Source organism: Alnus glutinosa, chromosome 4 (genome assembly GCF_958979055.1).
Source record: "Alnus glutinosa chromosome 4, dhAlnGlut1.1, whole genome shotgun sequence".
In the NCBI taxonomy this organism is placed as follows: domain Eukaryota; kingdom Viridiplantae; phylum Streptophyta; class Magnoliopsida; order Fagales; family Betulaceae; genus Alnus; species Alnus glutinosa.
This window is the reverse complement of record NC_084889.1, coordinates 4,812,687-4,830,051: the sequence shown is the minus strand read 5'-3', so window position 1 is coordinate 4,830,051 and position 17,365 is coordinate 4,812,687. Positions and strand designations below refer to the sequence as shown.

At 38.2% G+C, this 17,365-nt stretch overlaps 1 protein-coding gene and 1 pseudogene across 5 annotated transcripts; one reads left to right on the top strand and one right to left on the bottom strand.

The window, feature by feature from the left end:
- The first annotated feature begins 249 nt into the window (after positions 1–249).
- On the top strand, positions 250–4,184 carry LOC133865894 (wall-associated receptor kinase-like 1; annotated as a pseudogene).
- Positions 3,820–9,764, bottom strand: LOC133865895 (ACT domain-containing protein ACR3-like). 5 transcript variants are annotated; one of them, XR_009899824.1, is made up of 5 exons: positions 9,642–9,763; positions 7,037–7,221; positions 6,748–6,793; positions 6,461–6,537; positions 3,820–3,979 (listed from the first exon to the last, which is right to left on the bottom strand). XR_009899824.1 is itself a non-coding variant. In XM_062302409.1 (4 exons), exons 2-4 carry the CDS (start codon positions 7,105–7,107, stop codon positions 5,959–5,961), a joined length of 330 nt encoding a protein of 109 aa, XP_062158393.1. In that variant the 5' UTR covers positions 7,108–7,221; positions 9,642–9,764; the 3' UTR covers positions 5,777–5,958. The 5 variants fall into 5 exon arrangements, 2 of the variants coding, with proteins under 2 accessions (XP_062158393.1, XP_062158392.1); XR_009899823.1 differs by lacking the exon at positions 3,820–3,979 and adding an exon at positions 6,197–6,349; XM_062302409.1 differs by lacking the exons at positions 3,820–3,979; positions 6,461–6,537 and adding an exon at positions 5,777–6,171 and having other exon boundaries at positions 9,642–9,764.
- Positions 9,765–17,365: the final 7,601 nt, after the last annotated feature.

Here is a 17,365-nt window from a genome sequence, read left to right as displayed (position 1 = left end):
TTTTTATTTATGGACTTATTAATGGTAGTCAAGAAAATAAAATATAAGAAAATGTTGTTAAAGTCCAAATAAAAGAAGAGGAATTAAAAAAATAAAATAAAATAAAATAAAAAGAAAAAGAAAAAAAAAGAAAAAGAAAAAGAAAAAAAGGAGATTCAGAAAAAAGAAAAAGTAAAAGAAAAATTAAAACTAAAACTAAAAATAAAAAGGGAAAAAAAAATGAAACATGTGTGGCGACCACGGTGAAAAGAAAAAAATGAAGGGTCAAGTGGCCCTTCACTAAAACAAGGCTCACTGTGCCTTGTTGAGAGTAAAGGCCATTCGGCCTTTCTTTTTCTTTTTCCTGAGGAGGCAGTGCCTCTTCTTCTCATTTTTCTCTTAAGGATTTTTATCGAAAATCCTTTATCTACGAAAATCTAACAGTCCAATCTTCAATCCGATTTCCGTAACGTGATCTACAAAGCTTGATCTACGTTTCTACAAATCAGTTTGAGGTAAATAGTTAAATTCATATTTTGAGATTTTTGGTAAAATCTAGGAAAATATGAGTTTGATATAGTGTTTTCTTTAGGCTTTGTGTTATTTGAAGCTTGCAAAGATTCTCCAAACACCGGGTATTATTTGGGTAAGTTTCTTTAATTCCTAATTTATGGATTAATGTTGTTTTAAATATATTAGTGTTTATGTTAGTGAGATTAATATTTGTGGTGATTAAGTTAGTGTTTTATAAACTATGGGTTAATTTTAGAAACCCTAATTTGATGGGTTAAATTAATTGGGAGTTTTAAGTGATTAAAATTTAGATCGTTAAATTATTTTAATAAGTTAGTAATTGATGTAAAAAGATTTATGAACATAATATTAGAATTAATGATATTGAGAAAATGTTAGTGAGAAATAATCTAGAGATTAGTGAATATAATTTTAGGGCTAATATTATTATAAAAGTGTTAGTGAAAATAATGTATGGGTTAGTAGAATTAATTACAGGTTAGTAATTAATATTATGAGTAAATAATTAAATAGTGATTTTAATATCTAACCCTTAGTAAATACTCTGGGTTAGTATTGATTGAGTTTAATTAGTGTTTAGGATTATGGGTAAATATTTGGTAACCCTAGAAATATTATGGGTTAGCTCTTGAGCAATTTAAGAGCTAAATGTGAGTCAAATATTAGAAGTTGTCAATAATGTGCAATGTATTGTTTTTACAGTAATACATTGCATGGTGGTGTCTAGGGGACCTAGTGCTTAATATCCGTGCAGTCAAGGTGAGTATTCTACTTACTGAGAAACTATTATTTTTATATATTATGGATTTGCAAAATATATATGTTGTTTTATAAATATGAACCAACTGTATGTTGAATATATCTGTTTTGGATGATTTGAGTACATTTGAATATATTGAAATTATAATGATATTTTGAAGTATGAATATGATATGTGAAGTTTGGGATGAATTGTGTAATTGTGTACTGTGGTTGAGAATTTTGTAGACTAAGGTTGCATTGTAAATGAATGGAATTTTTAGTGTGAGTTATAAAATTGGGACATGATGCATTACGTGCTTAACGGCAAAAACTTTGGGATACGTGTCCCTGTCCATTGAGATACTCGTCTTTGTACTATTGGGATACGAGTCCCTGTTCTATTGGGATACACGTCTTCGTTCTATTGAGATACATGTCTCCATGCTATTGGGATACGAGTCCCTGTTCTATTGGGATACGAGTCCCTGTTCGCTTGGCATATGCATACATATATCATGGTGTGTTTGTGTGTGCTGTTTTTATGATATATATTTCTTGTTACATGATTTAAATGCATCGAGCTTTAGTATGCCTAGATTGTACGCTATTGGATTGGATGATGCAAGTGTCTTGCGACGCGAAGTTACCTACATCTGGCAATGCTGTTTCTTTGTATTGCTGAGTAAGATGCCATTGTTTTATGCTTGATGTACCTAGATTGTACGTTACTAGATTGGGTAATGTAAGTGTCTTTTGACATGAAGTTACCTATATCTGGCAATGTTGTTTCTTTGTATATTTGAGCCGCCATTGTTTTATCATTGATTGCTTTAACATTCAATGTTAATAATATATAAGTTATTCCAAACGTTAAAAAGATATAAATTATGCTACACAAGTCCAACGTTTAAAATAAAACAAAAAATAAATAAATAAATAAATGATAAGAAAATGAAAAGTTTTCAAAATGAGAAATGCTACACTTTCCAAAAATTTTCTTCAAAATTTAGTCATGAAATGAAGAGTCACAGTTCCTTGTAATTTAATATTTTGAAAAATATGTCACCATCTCACGTGATTGTTACATATTATTTGGCGACCAAATTTTGGAAGAAAAATTCGAGAACACAATTTCAAAATATTTTATTCAATTATAAAAAACCCTGTCTTTGTTTTCTCTCTTTATTTTTTTTATTCAAGTCTTATTCAAATTTGAATTGTTCTCTCTTGTGGGTTTTTGTGGTCCTAAGTATACACGTATTGTCAATAAGAAATGTAGAAACTAGAAAGGGACATGACAAGTAACACCAATACATACACACGTATTGTCAATTTCTATATCTCCATTAATAAACTATGAAGGTGATTGAAGTTGATGTGTGCCTCGCGGTCGTATATAAGCATATAATCTACTCAACTAAAAAGAAAAAAAAAATAGTCTACCCAAATAATAGTAGTTTAAGTATGCTCGATCTGGGTTTACCTCAAATTAGAAACGCGTAGTGTATCAGTGTATGGCTAGAAAATTGCCTTCTTGGAATGGAGGGTGAAGATCACCATCTGAAAAAAATATTAATATATACCTCTTTCGATGACTTGAAGCAAGACCAGAAGCAACGATCTTTAATGATAATATATGCTAACACTTCCATTCAATACTCAATCAAAGCTATTGCTATAACCTTTTATTGCAATGAGTAATCTTTTCCTATTGCGTTGTGTTAAGCAGGTATTAGCAGTGGCTTTGGGCTATTTGTTTTACTTGTTGGTGGATGGTGGTCCGACAAAATGGTAAAAAAAAGGAGGAGAATTAAACAAAAGAACAAGTTCTTCAAAAGAAATGGTGGTTTATTGTTACAACAACAATTAGCTTTACATGAAGCTAATACTGAGAACACCACATTATTTAATTCAAAAGATTTGGAGAATGCAACTGACCATTTTAATGTCAATAGAATACTTGGCCAAAGAGGACAAGGCACGGTTTACAAAGGCATGTTGACAGATGGAAGAATCGTTGCAGTGAAAAAGTCCAAGGTAATTGATGAAGGAAAACTTGAAGAATTCATTAATGAAGTTATCATTCTTTCACAAATTAACCACAGAAATGTGGTTAAGTTAATTGGTTGTTGTTTAGAGACGGAAGTTCCTCTACTAGTTTACGAATATATTCCTAACGGAACTCTTTCCCAATATATCAATGGCCAAACTGAGGAGTTTTCGCTAACATGGGATAAGCACTTACGAATTGCAATAGAAGTTGCTGGAGCTCTCTTCTACTTACACTCAGCAACTTCTACTCCCATTTACCATCGGGACATTAAGTCTGCAAACATACTCTTAGATGATAAATACAGAGCTAAAGTAGCTGACTTTGGAATTTCAAGATCCGTCACTGTTGATCAAACTCACTTAACTACACTAGTGCATGACACTTTTGGATACTTAGATCCTGAGTATTTCCAATCACGCCAGTTTACAGAAAATAGTGATGTTTATAGTTTTGGTGTCATTCTTGTTGAGCTGTTAACTGGCGACAAAGCAATCTCTTCAACAAGGAGACAATAATCCAAAAATCTAGCCACATGTTTCATTCAATCGGTGGAGGAGAACAAGTTGTTTGATATTATTGACAGTCGAGTTTTGAAGGAAGGTAAGAAAGAAGACATCATTGCAACTGCGAACCTTGCAAAAAGGTGCTTGAACTTAAACAGGAAGAAACGTCCTACAATGAAGGAAGTCGCAACAAAGTTAAAGGCAGTTCAAATGTTGCAAAAAGCTCCTAAGCTTCAGCAAAACTACGAAGAGCTTGAATATGACCAAGCAAAAATGTACAAGCCATGGGATACTGGTGCCACATCAACAATGTCGACCTTATATATAGACACCCAACCATTATTATCTTCTTAATCGGTGTGAATTAGTTTTTATTTTTTATTTATTTTTTATTATTATTATTAATGTCATGTTGTAGGCTACATAATTTGTTCTTTACGGTGTATTTTACTAGTAATTTCAAGAATCATCTAAAGAACATGGATTAACCGTATCCAATAGTCTTATGATACAGTATTTTGCTTTACTATATATATAAGTATGTTGTCCAATGAGCTCCCTTTTCTACCTCAAGATTTCCACTATCAAGAATTAATGGCAAAGCAAACTTATCAGAATTCAACACTTCCATTCTGACTAGTAGACCAAACTCCACGCTCTCTCTCCTTCCCTTAAAAATTCATTCAGTCTAGTAAGACCAAAGCTGTTGACTTTATAAGGACCAATCATAGAGGCTAATTAGCTAGATATGTGGTGGAGATGCACTCTATCGTAGGCTCGTCCTTGCGCGCCCTTGATGTAAATGTGGAATCCATCAGGATGTATAAATATCAAACCGACAAAGTCGCCAACTAAAAAAGACGTCAGCAATGATTTGAACATCTAGAAACTTAGCTTTTTTACTTTTTAACATGCCCATATAAAAGGAAGAAGAAAAAAATTTTCCCGCTACAAACCGTTTAATCTAGATTTAGCTGCAACTCAACAAGACATGTGATAACGTAGAAATGGACATTTCTGAGAATTTTTCCAGAGGAGGAATTGATGGTTGAAATGAAAACTAAATGAAAATCTCCAAAAACAATCCACCCATTCTTTTGCCCTTCTCAATTTCCTAGAACACTTTTGGCCTTTGGCAGTTTTGTTTAATAAAGGCTTCCTTCGTTTATTCGAAGAATAAAAAGAATAATAAAAAAAAATCAAATAATTACTCTTTATTTGTTTCGAAGTAAAATATTTTTTGAAAAATATTTTTGATAGACTATATTTTGGTCAAACTGGCCGGAATTTGATCAGTACTTCTAGAATCTAGCCAATAAAGCTGGATTCCGGCTGTTTTGTACGAATTTTGACAAGTTTGACTGAAATTATTGGATTCTGACAAACTAGTTCCGGCCAAACTGGCCAGAATCTGACCAGTACAGCCGGAATTTGGTTGTACTAGTTAGATTCTAGCAACAGCGGCTAGACGTTGCTAGATTCTCTTTTACGATGTCGGTAATTTTTTCGTACGAGCTAAACGCTGAAAAATATTTTCAGAAAAATCATTTTTTTAAAATGATTTCGTCGAAAATATTTCACAACAGAAAATATTTTACATCGAAAGAAACGAAGCATTAGAAAGCAAAAATTATAATAACCGTCCCTAGCATTCTAGCTTTTTCTTGGAAGAAAAAGCTAAAAATCAAAATTCTTGACTTCTTAATTCTTAAGTAACGAATTAAGAAAAATTAAGGTTTTAGTTTGAGAGAAAAGACACCCCAAAACTTGGTCCAACTTCACCTTTACCACATCTACTTTGATATACTTCAATTTTATAAACCACGTATGTTTTACTTTGATATATATATAAAATTCGACATGAATCACATTGTTCGCTAATCATGGTACCTACGTAGATGTATGCTTATGCGGCTTCATTAGATTCACTGTAAAACTAATGTCACATATTTTGTTTCCATTGATCTAAATGCATATTAGAACATGTACCTGCAGGTATCAGCATAAGCCTCTTAGCATTGGTCGTGGCAGGTTCTTGGATATCTTGGGCTTTGAAAAGAAGAAAACTTCTCAAGCTCAAGGAGAAACACATGGTTTTTCTTATCCTTATCTTTCTTCTCCGCGTCTGGCCAATTTATACTTCAGAGTTCAGGCGAAGCCAGATAACCAAATTATACTGTGCCCATACAATACAAAGGAAACATAGCCCAAGTATATAGCAAGCAAAAATTTATTCATGTACAATCCATCCATGAACCATCCGCCGTCAGATGAGATGTAGGCTTTGGTGATGATGAGGTCAAGATCTGTCAGGATTTGCACAACGTCCAACAGAATTTCTGGTTTGTTAATACTGTCAACCTACGCATCACATTCCATAACCTCTACATGATATCGAGGAGAAAAGTACAAAGAAGAAAATCGAGGGATATGATATTGTGCAGATGCTGTATATTTTGCATATGGTAAACTAACTCAGATGATTCTTTTGGCCTTGGGTAATTTGGAGTCCTTCTATTTCACTTTGGTTAAAATTTGCCTGTATTGATTTTCAGCTGTAATTAGGAAGTCAAATTTTCTAAAGCAATTTTTACACGAGGAAAGACGTAGGCAAGTTGTTGCAACATAAGAGGGTTTAAGCATGATCCACCTGTCATATGAACCAACTTGGGCTGAAATTTTGTAGATGCGTTTGTGATGCTTTGGTTGACAAATTTCAAACTCAACCTAAAAATAGGAAATTAAAGTAACTTCAAATAAGTAGCTTCATATTCATATTTTTATATTATTTCTATATGAAAAAGGTAAAACTGTAATTAGAAATGTTGAAACCCTTTCTCTCATGCCACATGGCACTACAAGACCAAGAGTGACCTGATTGTGGCTTATCGTGGTCAGTCAGAATGAAGCATAACAGTTAAATATATCAGAATTTACCTTGATTAGAGTACAGTCGCGGCAACTAATGTTGTCTACAGACACCCTGCAAACAGAAAAGAACAATTCAATGGCGCCAGCAACTAATGTAGGGGAATTCATCATATGCTGTCCATAGGTACTATTGGAATCGATAAATCAGAAAACAAAACACGCTTTGACTAGTCAACTTCTAATTTATTTCATCATGATCATGTTGTTATGGTGATTGGAATACTGAGATTATTTAACGTGCTATCTTACTTGAGAACTATTTTTCTTACAAGGAGCATAGGAGATAAATGAGTACCTTGGAGGATTGATTCTGGTGCTGAAGTTCTCGTATTCAGGATCAAAGTATGGCCAACAAACTTTTGCCATTGGGTTCAAACCTTCTGCAATCAAGCTGATGTCTCTTTTCCTGTGTCACAGAGGGATTAACAGTAGCCTGTTTGCTGGGACGATTCACCAATGTTGAAAGCACTGGTTTTCCACCTGTTATTGATCACTTTCTTAGTGAAGTTGACATGACATATTAAAATTCGAATAGACTAACATTTTAGAAAGAAACAATGAGGGGGACTTGTAAACAAGTTCATCCCATCATGCCTAAAATCTTGATCCTTCTCATGCTGATTTGGGAAAAACAGAAACAAAAAAGAGAGCTTCACTAGAGTTTGGAGATAAGCTAAAATCTTTCCAACATTGGCTCTTTCATCTTTGTATCTATTTCTCATTAGCATCCCCCAAGGCTCCTCTAGGAAGCACTAGACACAACCCGATCAGCATAGAAAAAATAGTTGAGAATTTTTTCCAGGCTTACAATTTGCGATTCATGATAGTTTTTGGCTCCCAAAGGTAAATTTCTGGGTCTGCCCTGGAGATAGGAAGTTTGCTACTGTCTAGTTGTAACTTGATAATGTCAAACTGGTGATAAGTTGTGGTAGTCATATGGACATAAAGCTACTTCTAATCAATGGCACCCAATAACGATTAATGAAAATCTTCAACCAACACTTCTAATTTTTTCCAAACTTGGCAACGCGGTGTGAAGCAACAAAGTGTGCCAACATTATCTAATTGGGCGGAAAATGCAATGTCATTGGAACTGGCAAACTCAAAAGGAGTTGTGTACAACAACTGTAAGTTTTAAACCTTAGCAACTTAAGGTTAAACTTGCAGTCAAAGTTACTCCAATCCTGCAATCCTTTTCGTTGACAGGCATTTTCACATTCTGGAAGCTATATTTGCAAACAAAATGAGCTATAATGCTGCAATTGATGCAACCACAACATTAGTTATTGTTGCACAACCCTCTGGAAGATCATATTATAATAGTTCCTTCACTCCATTAAGATCTTCGCTATAAGTGCTGAGTTTTAATCAATGATGGGAAGGATGATATATATATATATATATGAGGCTTTAAGGTAAGAATCAAATCGTAACAGGAAGCATGCGATGGCTTAACTTTACGAGTAATATTACATACCATTCTTTTATCTTCCCGATCCTCTTATCCTCAAAGTTGATGTGGAATTTTAATTTTAAAAGCTACATTATCTTTGAGTGGATAAAAGGAGGATAGAAGGATGGTATGTAGCATTATTCTAACTTTACATGCATGAGAACTTCACGAACCTCTAATATATTAAACTTTCTTAAACACTATAACTGTGAAATTTTTGTAAAATATAAAATATGAGCAGAAAAGTGGAAGCAAATAGAGAAAGAGAACACGAGATTTGCAGCAATTCAGCCTTAAAGACTTGCGTCCACCACTAATAAGAGCCCTAGAGGCTACATTTTTTGTATTGTATTGAATTGTTTATTACAATTGAGTAACATGCTCTATTTATAGGGAGACTGTGGTTGGTGAGGTAGAGTAGAGAAGATTGGAGATTGATGACAGACCTACAAGAAAGCTAAATCAAAGCTTAACATGGAAATTATTCTACTTGTATTTTGCTCTTGAATGGTATCGAAAGAGGAAAAAAAAAAAGTGAGAGAGGGTAAACTCTTGGTTTAATTACATGAGCAGGATACTGCATATAGAAATCTAATTTTTTGTGAAAACGTTTTTATTGCTTCCCGGGTTGAAAGTTTAATTACAAACCGTTGTGTATATAACTAACGACAGAACAGACCAACAGCTTCCGTTCTATATTCATCAGGTGACATAATAAAGCTATTGATTCTAACAATAGCGACCAATCATTTGCAGGAGGTCAAACCACAGATCACGACCGTCGATTTCCGTCTCGTGATTGTAGCCAAAATATTTCAATTCATGCATCGAACGGTCATATCACGGAAGCTCCACTGATTGGAAGATGGCGAGGATTTCGGATAGAATATGTTGATTCTTTGATTACGGTCATGAAATGTGGAGGTTTAGATTGAAACTCTAGTTGGCTTTGACTGTATTTCTTTTCAGTTAGCAGCTTGAAAACAAAATAGAAATATATAAAAATGAAACAATAAACAGATCGAGTTAACAACAAGAAACAACAAAAACCATGGAAATTTGATTCCTCTCCATTTTCACGCAATGCAAGAAACTCTGAACACATAGAAGCGGATTGATTTCTTAAATTCAAGGAAAATAAATTAAATTCCAGCGTAGAGAGAGAGAGAGAGAGAGAGAGAGAGAGAGAGAGAGAGAGAGAGAGAGAGAGAGAGAGAGAGAGAGAGAAAATGTGAAAAATTTGGAAACTATTTTCCAATTGAACACTGATAATTACATGCAGAGATAGAGAAAGAATAACATGCAGTTGTATATTTAGTTAGAAGCTCATGCAGAAAAGAAATCCAATCCTCGGAGACATACAGAAACCACAGAATTTGGCAGACACGTTGAGCTGAGGATCACAGCGTAGAAAGAAAGAAAAGAAGTGTGTCGTAGAAACAGTTACCTCGGAAGTAGAAGTTGTTACATTCTCAAACGGAGCATACATAGAGAGAAGAGAGACAGATCTTTCATCCTTTATGGCTCTGCTTTCGACGTTGGAATACCACTCTCTGTCTCTCTCTCTCTCTCGCTCCTCGCACCACACGCACTACAAACCAGTGCCCGCTGTCTCTCTCACTGTCTCTAAAAGAACGGAATCGTACACTTGGGCATGGCGTGGCGGAGGTCTTTAAATAATTAGCCATCAGCCATGGATGATTAAGAGAAGACAAATTGGGGTTTATAATTCCGAAAATGACGCGGCGACCAAACACCTCTCAACCAACGTGTTGGTGTAAAGCTAATAGCCTATTCTCCCGCACTCCCTCGGGCGCGTGCAAACACGGCCTATTTCTGACCTCAAGTGCCCGACTAGGCCACATGCCCACAACCTCAAACCTTTACACTATGGGTAGGGTTGTAACTTGTAAACAGGTTGTCATTGCGGGTTATTTTTTTTGTAACTCCAATTACAATCAAGATACCCAGTTATTATCAACCGTTAATTATTAATCGAATAATCAGTTTTCATAGCTTATACCACGTAACTGATGTATTCCCTGATGGTACCACCTACCTGATGACAGGCTGTAGTGGCCCTCCTTGGGACTGCCTTCCCTATCCTATTTGCTCGCAAGGACGTGTAAGTATATACATGGATACACCTCCCTCTGAGATTGTATTTTAGTTTTTTTGCCTCTTCATTTTTCCTCTATTTTTCCCTTATGGATTATGATGCTGGTTTCTTGATATTGATCTCACTCATGTTTATTGCATAAAACAGGCCAGAAGGTAAAATGTTTTTGAGTTAAAGCTCTAAGATGTGTGTTAGTTCATCTTTGTCACGGAGATGAGCATATGAGGAAGCATGCGGATTTGGCCAAATAATGAAACACCCAATAAAATTGACTCTGCCAGCCCTGCTAACTCTCGTTCCTATTTCATGTCTTTTATGCTTTGTATGGGATTGGGGTGATTTGTTAATTATTTCACTTTCATTGTGTGTTGTATATATGCTTATCACATGTGTCCTAAATGTGATGGAGCAGGTTTTGTCTGGTGTTGATACAGTTTTCAGCATGGTGACGCGTCGGATGATGATTTGCCTGAAGATTTGCCTTGTTATTTATGATCTGCAGAATAATAAACACTGTGTCGGAGGGTGCCGACAATCCCCCTCCGATGCCTAAATCAGAAAATATTAAATGATGAGCAAAGTAATTTTTAGAAGTATAGAATCTACCTTAATATCTAAAGTATTTATAGAGATTGAGGAGCAGTTAGGATTGTTCTCGGTTTGTGCCGGGATCGGTAGTTGAGGAGGACGTGGCCTCGGGCGCATGGACATTCCGGGTCCAATGACCGCCTATCTCGGGCGCATGATCCTTTATGGGTGACATGTTGTTGAAGAAACTTCGGGCGCACGTAGGAGTGAGCAAATACCCTCAGAACCCGCACCGCCCCGCCCCGCAAAGCCTAAAACCCGCACCCATGGTGCGGGTTTAGGGGCATTTTTTGGCCCCCCCGTGCGGTGCGGGGCGGGTTGCGAGGGGGCCCTTGAAATTTTGCGGGTCCCCGCCCCGCAGATTTTGAAAAAAAAAAAAAAAAAAAAAAAGGGGGGGGGGGGGGGGGGCAGAAAAGCTAAAAAGGCTAAAGGCCTAAAGCACTGGGCCACTGGCCCTTTACACCTTTCAGCCCTTTGGCCCTTTCACCTCTCTAACCTAATTCAATAACATGGAATTAGGTAAATTGGGACTCAATGCTGTGGATGGAGAGGGCTCCAGCATGCTCTCCCATTAACTGTATATTATAAGTTTTGATTCAGAGTTAAATTATATATAATTACCCTCTCCCATCAACTGTATATTAGAAGTTTTGATTCAAAGTTATATTATGTATATATGTAATTTTTATTTATTTTTCTTCCTGGTATCTTCCTTTTTCTTCTTTTGTTCTTTCATTACGGTAGTCCATCTACGGAGAACTTAAGCAAACTCCAAATCCATTTTTCTTTTCTAAATGCAAGATATTTTAAATTTGATCTCATTCGTCAGTCTTAAATTTGAAAATTTCCTTTTGCTTATGTTCTTTCTTTATGTCAGGAAGACCATGCAATGTTTCTGATGTGTTGGCAGATCTGGTTGAGGCTGTTAGACCTCTTGCCCATAAGCAGCAACGTATGGTAGAACTAAGTAAACTCTCAGATCTCTTACAAGTTGCTATGGAAGAACCTGCGTTGCGCCAGGCTCTGAGCAATTTGATTGAGGGTGCACTGTTGCGTACACATGCTGGAGGAAAGGTTGAAATTGTGTTTACTGGAGCACCATAAAAATGCATCTTGTTCTATTATTCTCGTTGCAATTTTTGGTTATATTTTTTTTTGTCCAATTTTTTGAGGCATAACCCGCGGGGAATCCCCGCATACCCGCAGGGATCCCCGCCCTGCAACCCCACCCCATCCCCACCTGCCCCGTGCGGGTGCGTGGGGAAATTTGCGGGGTGCGGGTTCTCTTTGGGGAACCCGCACCTCTGCGGGGCGGGGGCAAAAAACCCCCATCCCCGCCCCCCCCCCGCCCCATGCTCAGCCCTAGGCGCACGATCTACTTATGTATCGTGCGACGTGTCCCTTAAATCTCGGGTAATCCCGAGAAGTTCGCGGACTCGGGTGTTACGACGTATACGGGTCAACTACCCGACTCGGGTGGTTGGGTTGGTTGAACCGGTTGGGCCTAAATGATTTTGATGGGCTTTAATAAACGAATATTTTCCCTAACAGTTACCCCCTAATTCTCTTATACAAATTTTGTGCGTAAGGGAATTTATGAACAATTAAGTGGCCTTAACTTACTGCGGATTCCAAAATTGAGTCGGGTGCATGTTACCGGGAAGGTTCCAATTTTTCAGTCGTTACTTTACCCGAAGAGTGTTGGTCTGGAGGCCTTGGGAAGTCATATTTGGAAAAATCTCGCACTTTTTCAAATTCTAAATTTCAAGTTTGCTCACATTTAAAATCTCGGATTTTGGGATCAGCTAACATATGCAATAAGGTGCATTTAATGTGATTCAATGTCGGTTCGACTTTTGAGGCTCAAGAACAAGAACTGAGTGTTCCGGATTGACTGAGAGAGACTTGGGATCAGGTGCTCAAGGTTAGTTGAAAACAACAAGAAAAATTGCACGACCAGCATTTGACTGAGTTGTCTGAGTTATTCTCAAGGGTGTTAATTATTGGATTTGACCGAGTTACCCCCCATTGTTACCGAGGGACATGATCGAGTGTGTGTTCCGAGCCGGTTGTGTTCCAACCGGAGAAGACAACACTTTGAGTTGATCTAGTTTGAGTTGAACCGAGTCACTCCCCATGTTATCGAGGGACATGATCGGGTATGTTGTAGGGGTTGCCTCCCCGTATGGTTTGTTGTAGGGGTTCTTTCCCTATATGGTATGTGCCAGAGCAGGACCCCTGAATTTTGTTAGAACAGATGTATATATATATTAAATAATGATTAGTTTGCATACCTGAGTTGATAGATTGATTTCCAAATAGCTGTGGTTGTTGGCATTGCAACACAAAAATAGCACTTTAAAAGCACAATTGATTTGATCTGGTTTGAGTTGAACCGAGTCACCCCCCACTGTTACCGAGGGACATGATCGGGGTGTGTGTTCTGAGCAGGTTATGTTTCAAACTGAGGGAGACAACACTTTGACTTGATCTGGTTTGAGTTGAACCGAGTTACCCCTCGTGTTACCGAAGTACATGATCGGGTGTGTGTTCAGAGCCGATTGTGTTTCAAACCGAGGGAGACAACACTTTGAGTTGAACTAAGTCACCCCCCGTGCTACCGAGGGATATGACCGGTGTGTGTGTTTCGAGGCGGCTGTATTTCAAACCGAGGGAGACAACAATTTGAGTTGATCTGGTTTGAGTTGAACTGAGTCACCCCCCGTGCTACCGAGGGATATGACCGGGGTGTGTGTTCCGAGCCGGCTGTATTTCAAACCGAGGGAGACTACACTTTGAGTTGATCTGGTTTGAGTTGATTTGATCTGGTTCGAGGCTTACGGCGTCTCTGGGCTTATGGTGGCCCGAGGCTTATGGTGGCTCAAAGTCGTACTCAGACGTACCGAGGCTTTTGCTCTGGATTGTCGAGGCTTTTGTGCTCGATGCATGCCGTGGCTTATGCGTGCTCGATGCATGCCAAGGCTTTTGTTCAGGCGCGCGAGTCTTTGGTGCTCGAGTCATGCCGAGTATGGTTGAGGCATGACGAGACATTTGTCTTCTTTTTTTTTTTTTTTCTTGAGCTTTTCAGTAGAGTTCCTCCCATCGTTGAGACATAGGATTCAAAAGGGCTATGGAGAAGCTTGACAGAGCATGGGTATGGTGAAGTTGCCAGGCCAGGTTTTGCTCACGAGCGAGCATTTTTTCTGAATTTTCTGATCTCACTTGATAGAGACCTCTGGCCTGAAATATTAGCCTCGCCTGTGTCTATGCGGTACATATGTAGCAAAGCCTAGCAGTTAACAATTTATTAATGCAAAGTATGCAAAATTGCACTAGGATTCAATCATGCGACTTGATATAGTCTTCTGTTTCACTTTTCTATTTCACTGGGTAGGTACCCCCAACTTTTATACTTGATGTGTAATCATTTTTTGCGGTGAGAAGTTAATTTTAAATTTCATTGATGAATGCATGAGATATATATTTGACTGTCTAAAAATTTATGAGTAGGCTAACATAAACTAAAATGCAAAGAGTGAACTTATCTCAATATTCTGATAAAGTTGTGCTTTGGCGCTTCTCAGAAGAAACCTTTGAAATATGCCATCAAATTGGACCCTCGGTTGAATTTGAGCCTTCGGGAAATTGGACCCTAAAAAAAAATTGGACCTTTGGTTTGGAATGTATCTTTGGCTCAAATTTTACTCTTGGGTCGGGATTTTATCCTTGGTTGGATGGGAGATTCAGAATTTATTCTCGGCTCGGGATCCACCCTTGGCTCAGGATGATCCGTGACTCGGATGGGATCCTCGGCTCGGAATGCACCCTCGGCTGGGAATAGATCATTAGCTCGGGATTGGATCATCAACTCGGGATGATCGGCAGCTCGGATGAGATCCTCGACTCGGATGAGATCCTCGACTCGGATGGGATCCTTAGCTCTGATTGTATTATTGGCTCGAGATGCACCCTTAGCTCGGGATGATCCATGACTCAGATGGGATCCTTGGCTCGGAATATGAGTTCAGAGTGTGAGCTTGGAATTGAGTTACCCATACTCCTCGGACTGGTGTTTTCAGAGGCGTTTGCTTGCTGTAGTTTGAGAAGGCTGGAGGCGATGAAGATGATAAATCCTCGGCATCAATGCCAGTGTCAACCGAAAGCTTGGTATAAGATCAAATAGCCGAAACCTTTGGCCCGTTGTTAGAGTAGTCCTCATCCATGACCCAGATCTTGAAGCTCTAAAAATCAAGCTCCCCAAAAATCAACCTTCACTAATTTCTTCCATACGGTCCTCCTCTGCAACACAATAAAGAAAAAGACACAACCCGACTGTCGAACTGAGTCCCGAGTTCCTCTTTGCCGAGTTCAACTCTAACTACAGTTACTCTTGTGACTGCGGTCCTGTTTTGTTCTAGCCGGTGGCGTGCAGTGACATCTACGAAAGAAAAAGCCACCCACGATTGAACTTCACAAGTCTGGGAACGGAACTCATCAGCATCGTTGGACAAGATCTCAGGGTCTGTAGATTGGACCCATTAACCGTTGTCATGATCTTTTGTTCCACCGAACAAGTCATGGCGTAAAAGGCTGGATCTTCAAAGGAATATCGGATTGGAGCTGAAATCTGAGCTTCGAACGACCTTCTGGGAGAGACCGGTTGGGGTGACGGGTCCTCCAAGGTAACGGCCGAGGGATGCACCCCTATTTCCCCGATCCGAAGTCTGACTCGAGGAGGCGACGTTCTAGGAGTCGATTTAACCCGCAGGGCCGGTTCGGACCGGAATGAGTTTTTTTTTTTTATCAAAAGATATCTCACGTATCAAAAGCACAAAGAAAGCCGAATGCTAAAAATTAACAAATTGACTGAAAACACATTAGAATAAACTTATCTTATTTTTTATAGGGGTGAGCACCGATTCGGTGCCACCTGAGGATAAATCTGTCGACACTACCTTTAATAAGAAAAGAAAAGCAGACACGCACAGTGTCTATTTTCTACACATTCCTCCACGTGAGGTTAATCCCTAGGTAGACATACTATATGGGTTTGGCAAAAATGTTGAATTAGCAACTTATCTCGTATATTTGATGAAGATGAACCATCTTTGACCATTGAGCTATTGTACTTGGAGTTTCTCATCTTGGAGCCTTGATACATGCCACTCGGCACTCGGTATGTGGCTCCTCGGGAGAGTGCTCGGGACGTGCCTTTTGGAAGGTGGAACTTGGGCATGGGCTCCTCGGAACGTGTCACCCAATTTCCCTCTCATAGGTGCTATATATGTTAGACTCAGGCCATTCAGCAAGGGTACTTTTCGGAGCTCAAACTCGGAATGTTACGTTTGGAGAAGCGCATGTTCCTCCCTGTAATCTTTATTTTTGCACAAAAGTATTAACAAAGCATCTTTGTGCGCCCTCACCGGGCAGGACTTTCTCCTTGAGAGAGGGAAAACAGACACCTTTCTTCTTTCTCCTTTTTTTTTTTTGGTCGCACTTCTGTTGCATTGCAGTGTCTCGACTATATACTTGAGTTTATTTGTTTGCCTATATTTCCTTTTGTCGTGTCATCTACGCATGATACCAAGTGAACGTATGAAGCTAGAAGTTGATAGCTCTATGCAATTCCCGTGGCACATACCGAGATCAATCTGTGATAGGAGATCTTCGGTTCGGCCGATAAGGTTGTTGTTGCAACACTTATTGGTTGTGGATCGTATTTTCTAGAGCACAGAACGTGGCACCTGGAGTTGTAGTCCAAAGCTACAAAAGGATGGGAAGACTAGGGTCTTCTTTTTGGATCAAAATCTCCTTTTTGAGGTTAAAGATAACATAAGTATATAAAAGTGAAGACAATGATGTATAAACCATATATATTTTTACGAAAATGAAATCCGAATTTCAGAGATAACGTCTTTTCATTTTCGGTGCTCTTCGGGATTAAGTCCTTTAAAACAAACTGGGCAAGCTGAGACATCGTCAACACTTGATATTTTTATGACAAACTTAATGCGAATGGTAAGCCCCTCGTCATCACCAGCATGTACAGGTGTCAGGGTGCGTGATTCCTCTTGGCATCACTTCAATGAGGTTTTTAATTATGAAAACCTCTCGTAAAGGTTTGTCCATTGTTGAAGAGGACTTGGTCAACTCTCTTTTTGTTTTTGGTATGTACTTTTTGTCTTTATCTTAAAAAGAAGGAAATAGCAAAGCATCTACGTAGGCTATGTTTATAAAACATAATTGGACTTGTTGGACCACAAAGGGTGCAAACCCAAGTATAGGTTTTCGCAAGTAATAAATCACGGTAAGTCCGAGGTCAATCCACAAGGAATGATTAGACACGGGAGAATAATTTTTATTATTATGCAGGAAAGAAAAAAAAATTAAAAAAAAAATAGGAATTTTGCTTTTGGTTTCCACTCGAAAGTGGAGCAGATAAATATAATTTAAATTAAAAAGTA

Excerpts from the sequence above, each read along its gene's own strand:
- LOC133865895 (XM_062302409.1), bottom strand. The coding sequence starts at position 7,107 with ATGGCAAAAGTTTGTTGGCCATACTTTGATCCTGAATACGAGAACTTC. Across the intron at positions 6,794-7,036 it reads ACCAGAATCAATCCTCCAAG|GGTGTCTGTAGACAACATTA; the intron begins GTACTCATTTAT and ends TTCTGTTTGCAG. Across the intron at positions 6,172-6,747 it reads GCGACTGTACTCTAATCAAG|GTTGACAGTATTAACAAACC; the intron begins GTAAATTCTGAT and ends TGTGATGCGTAG.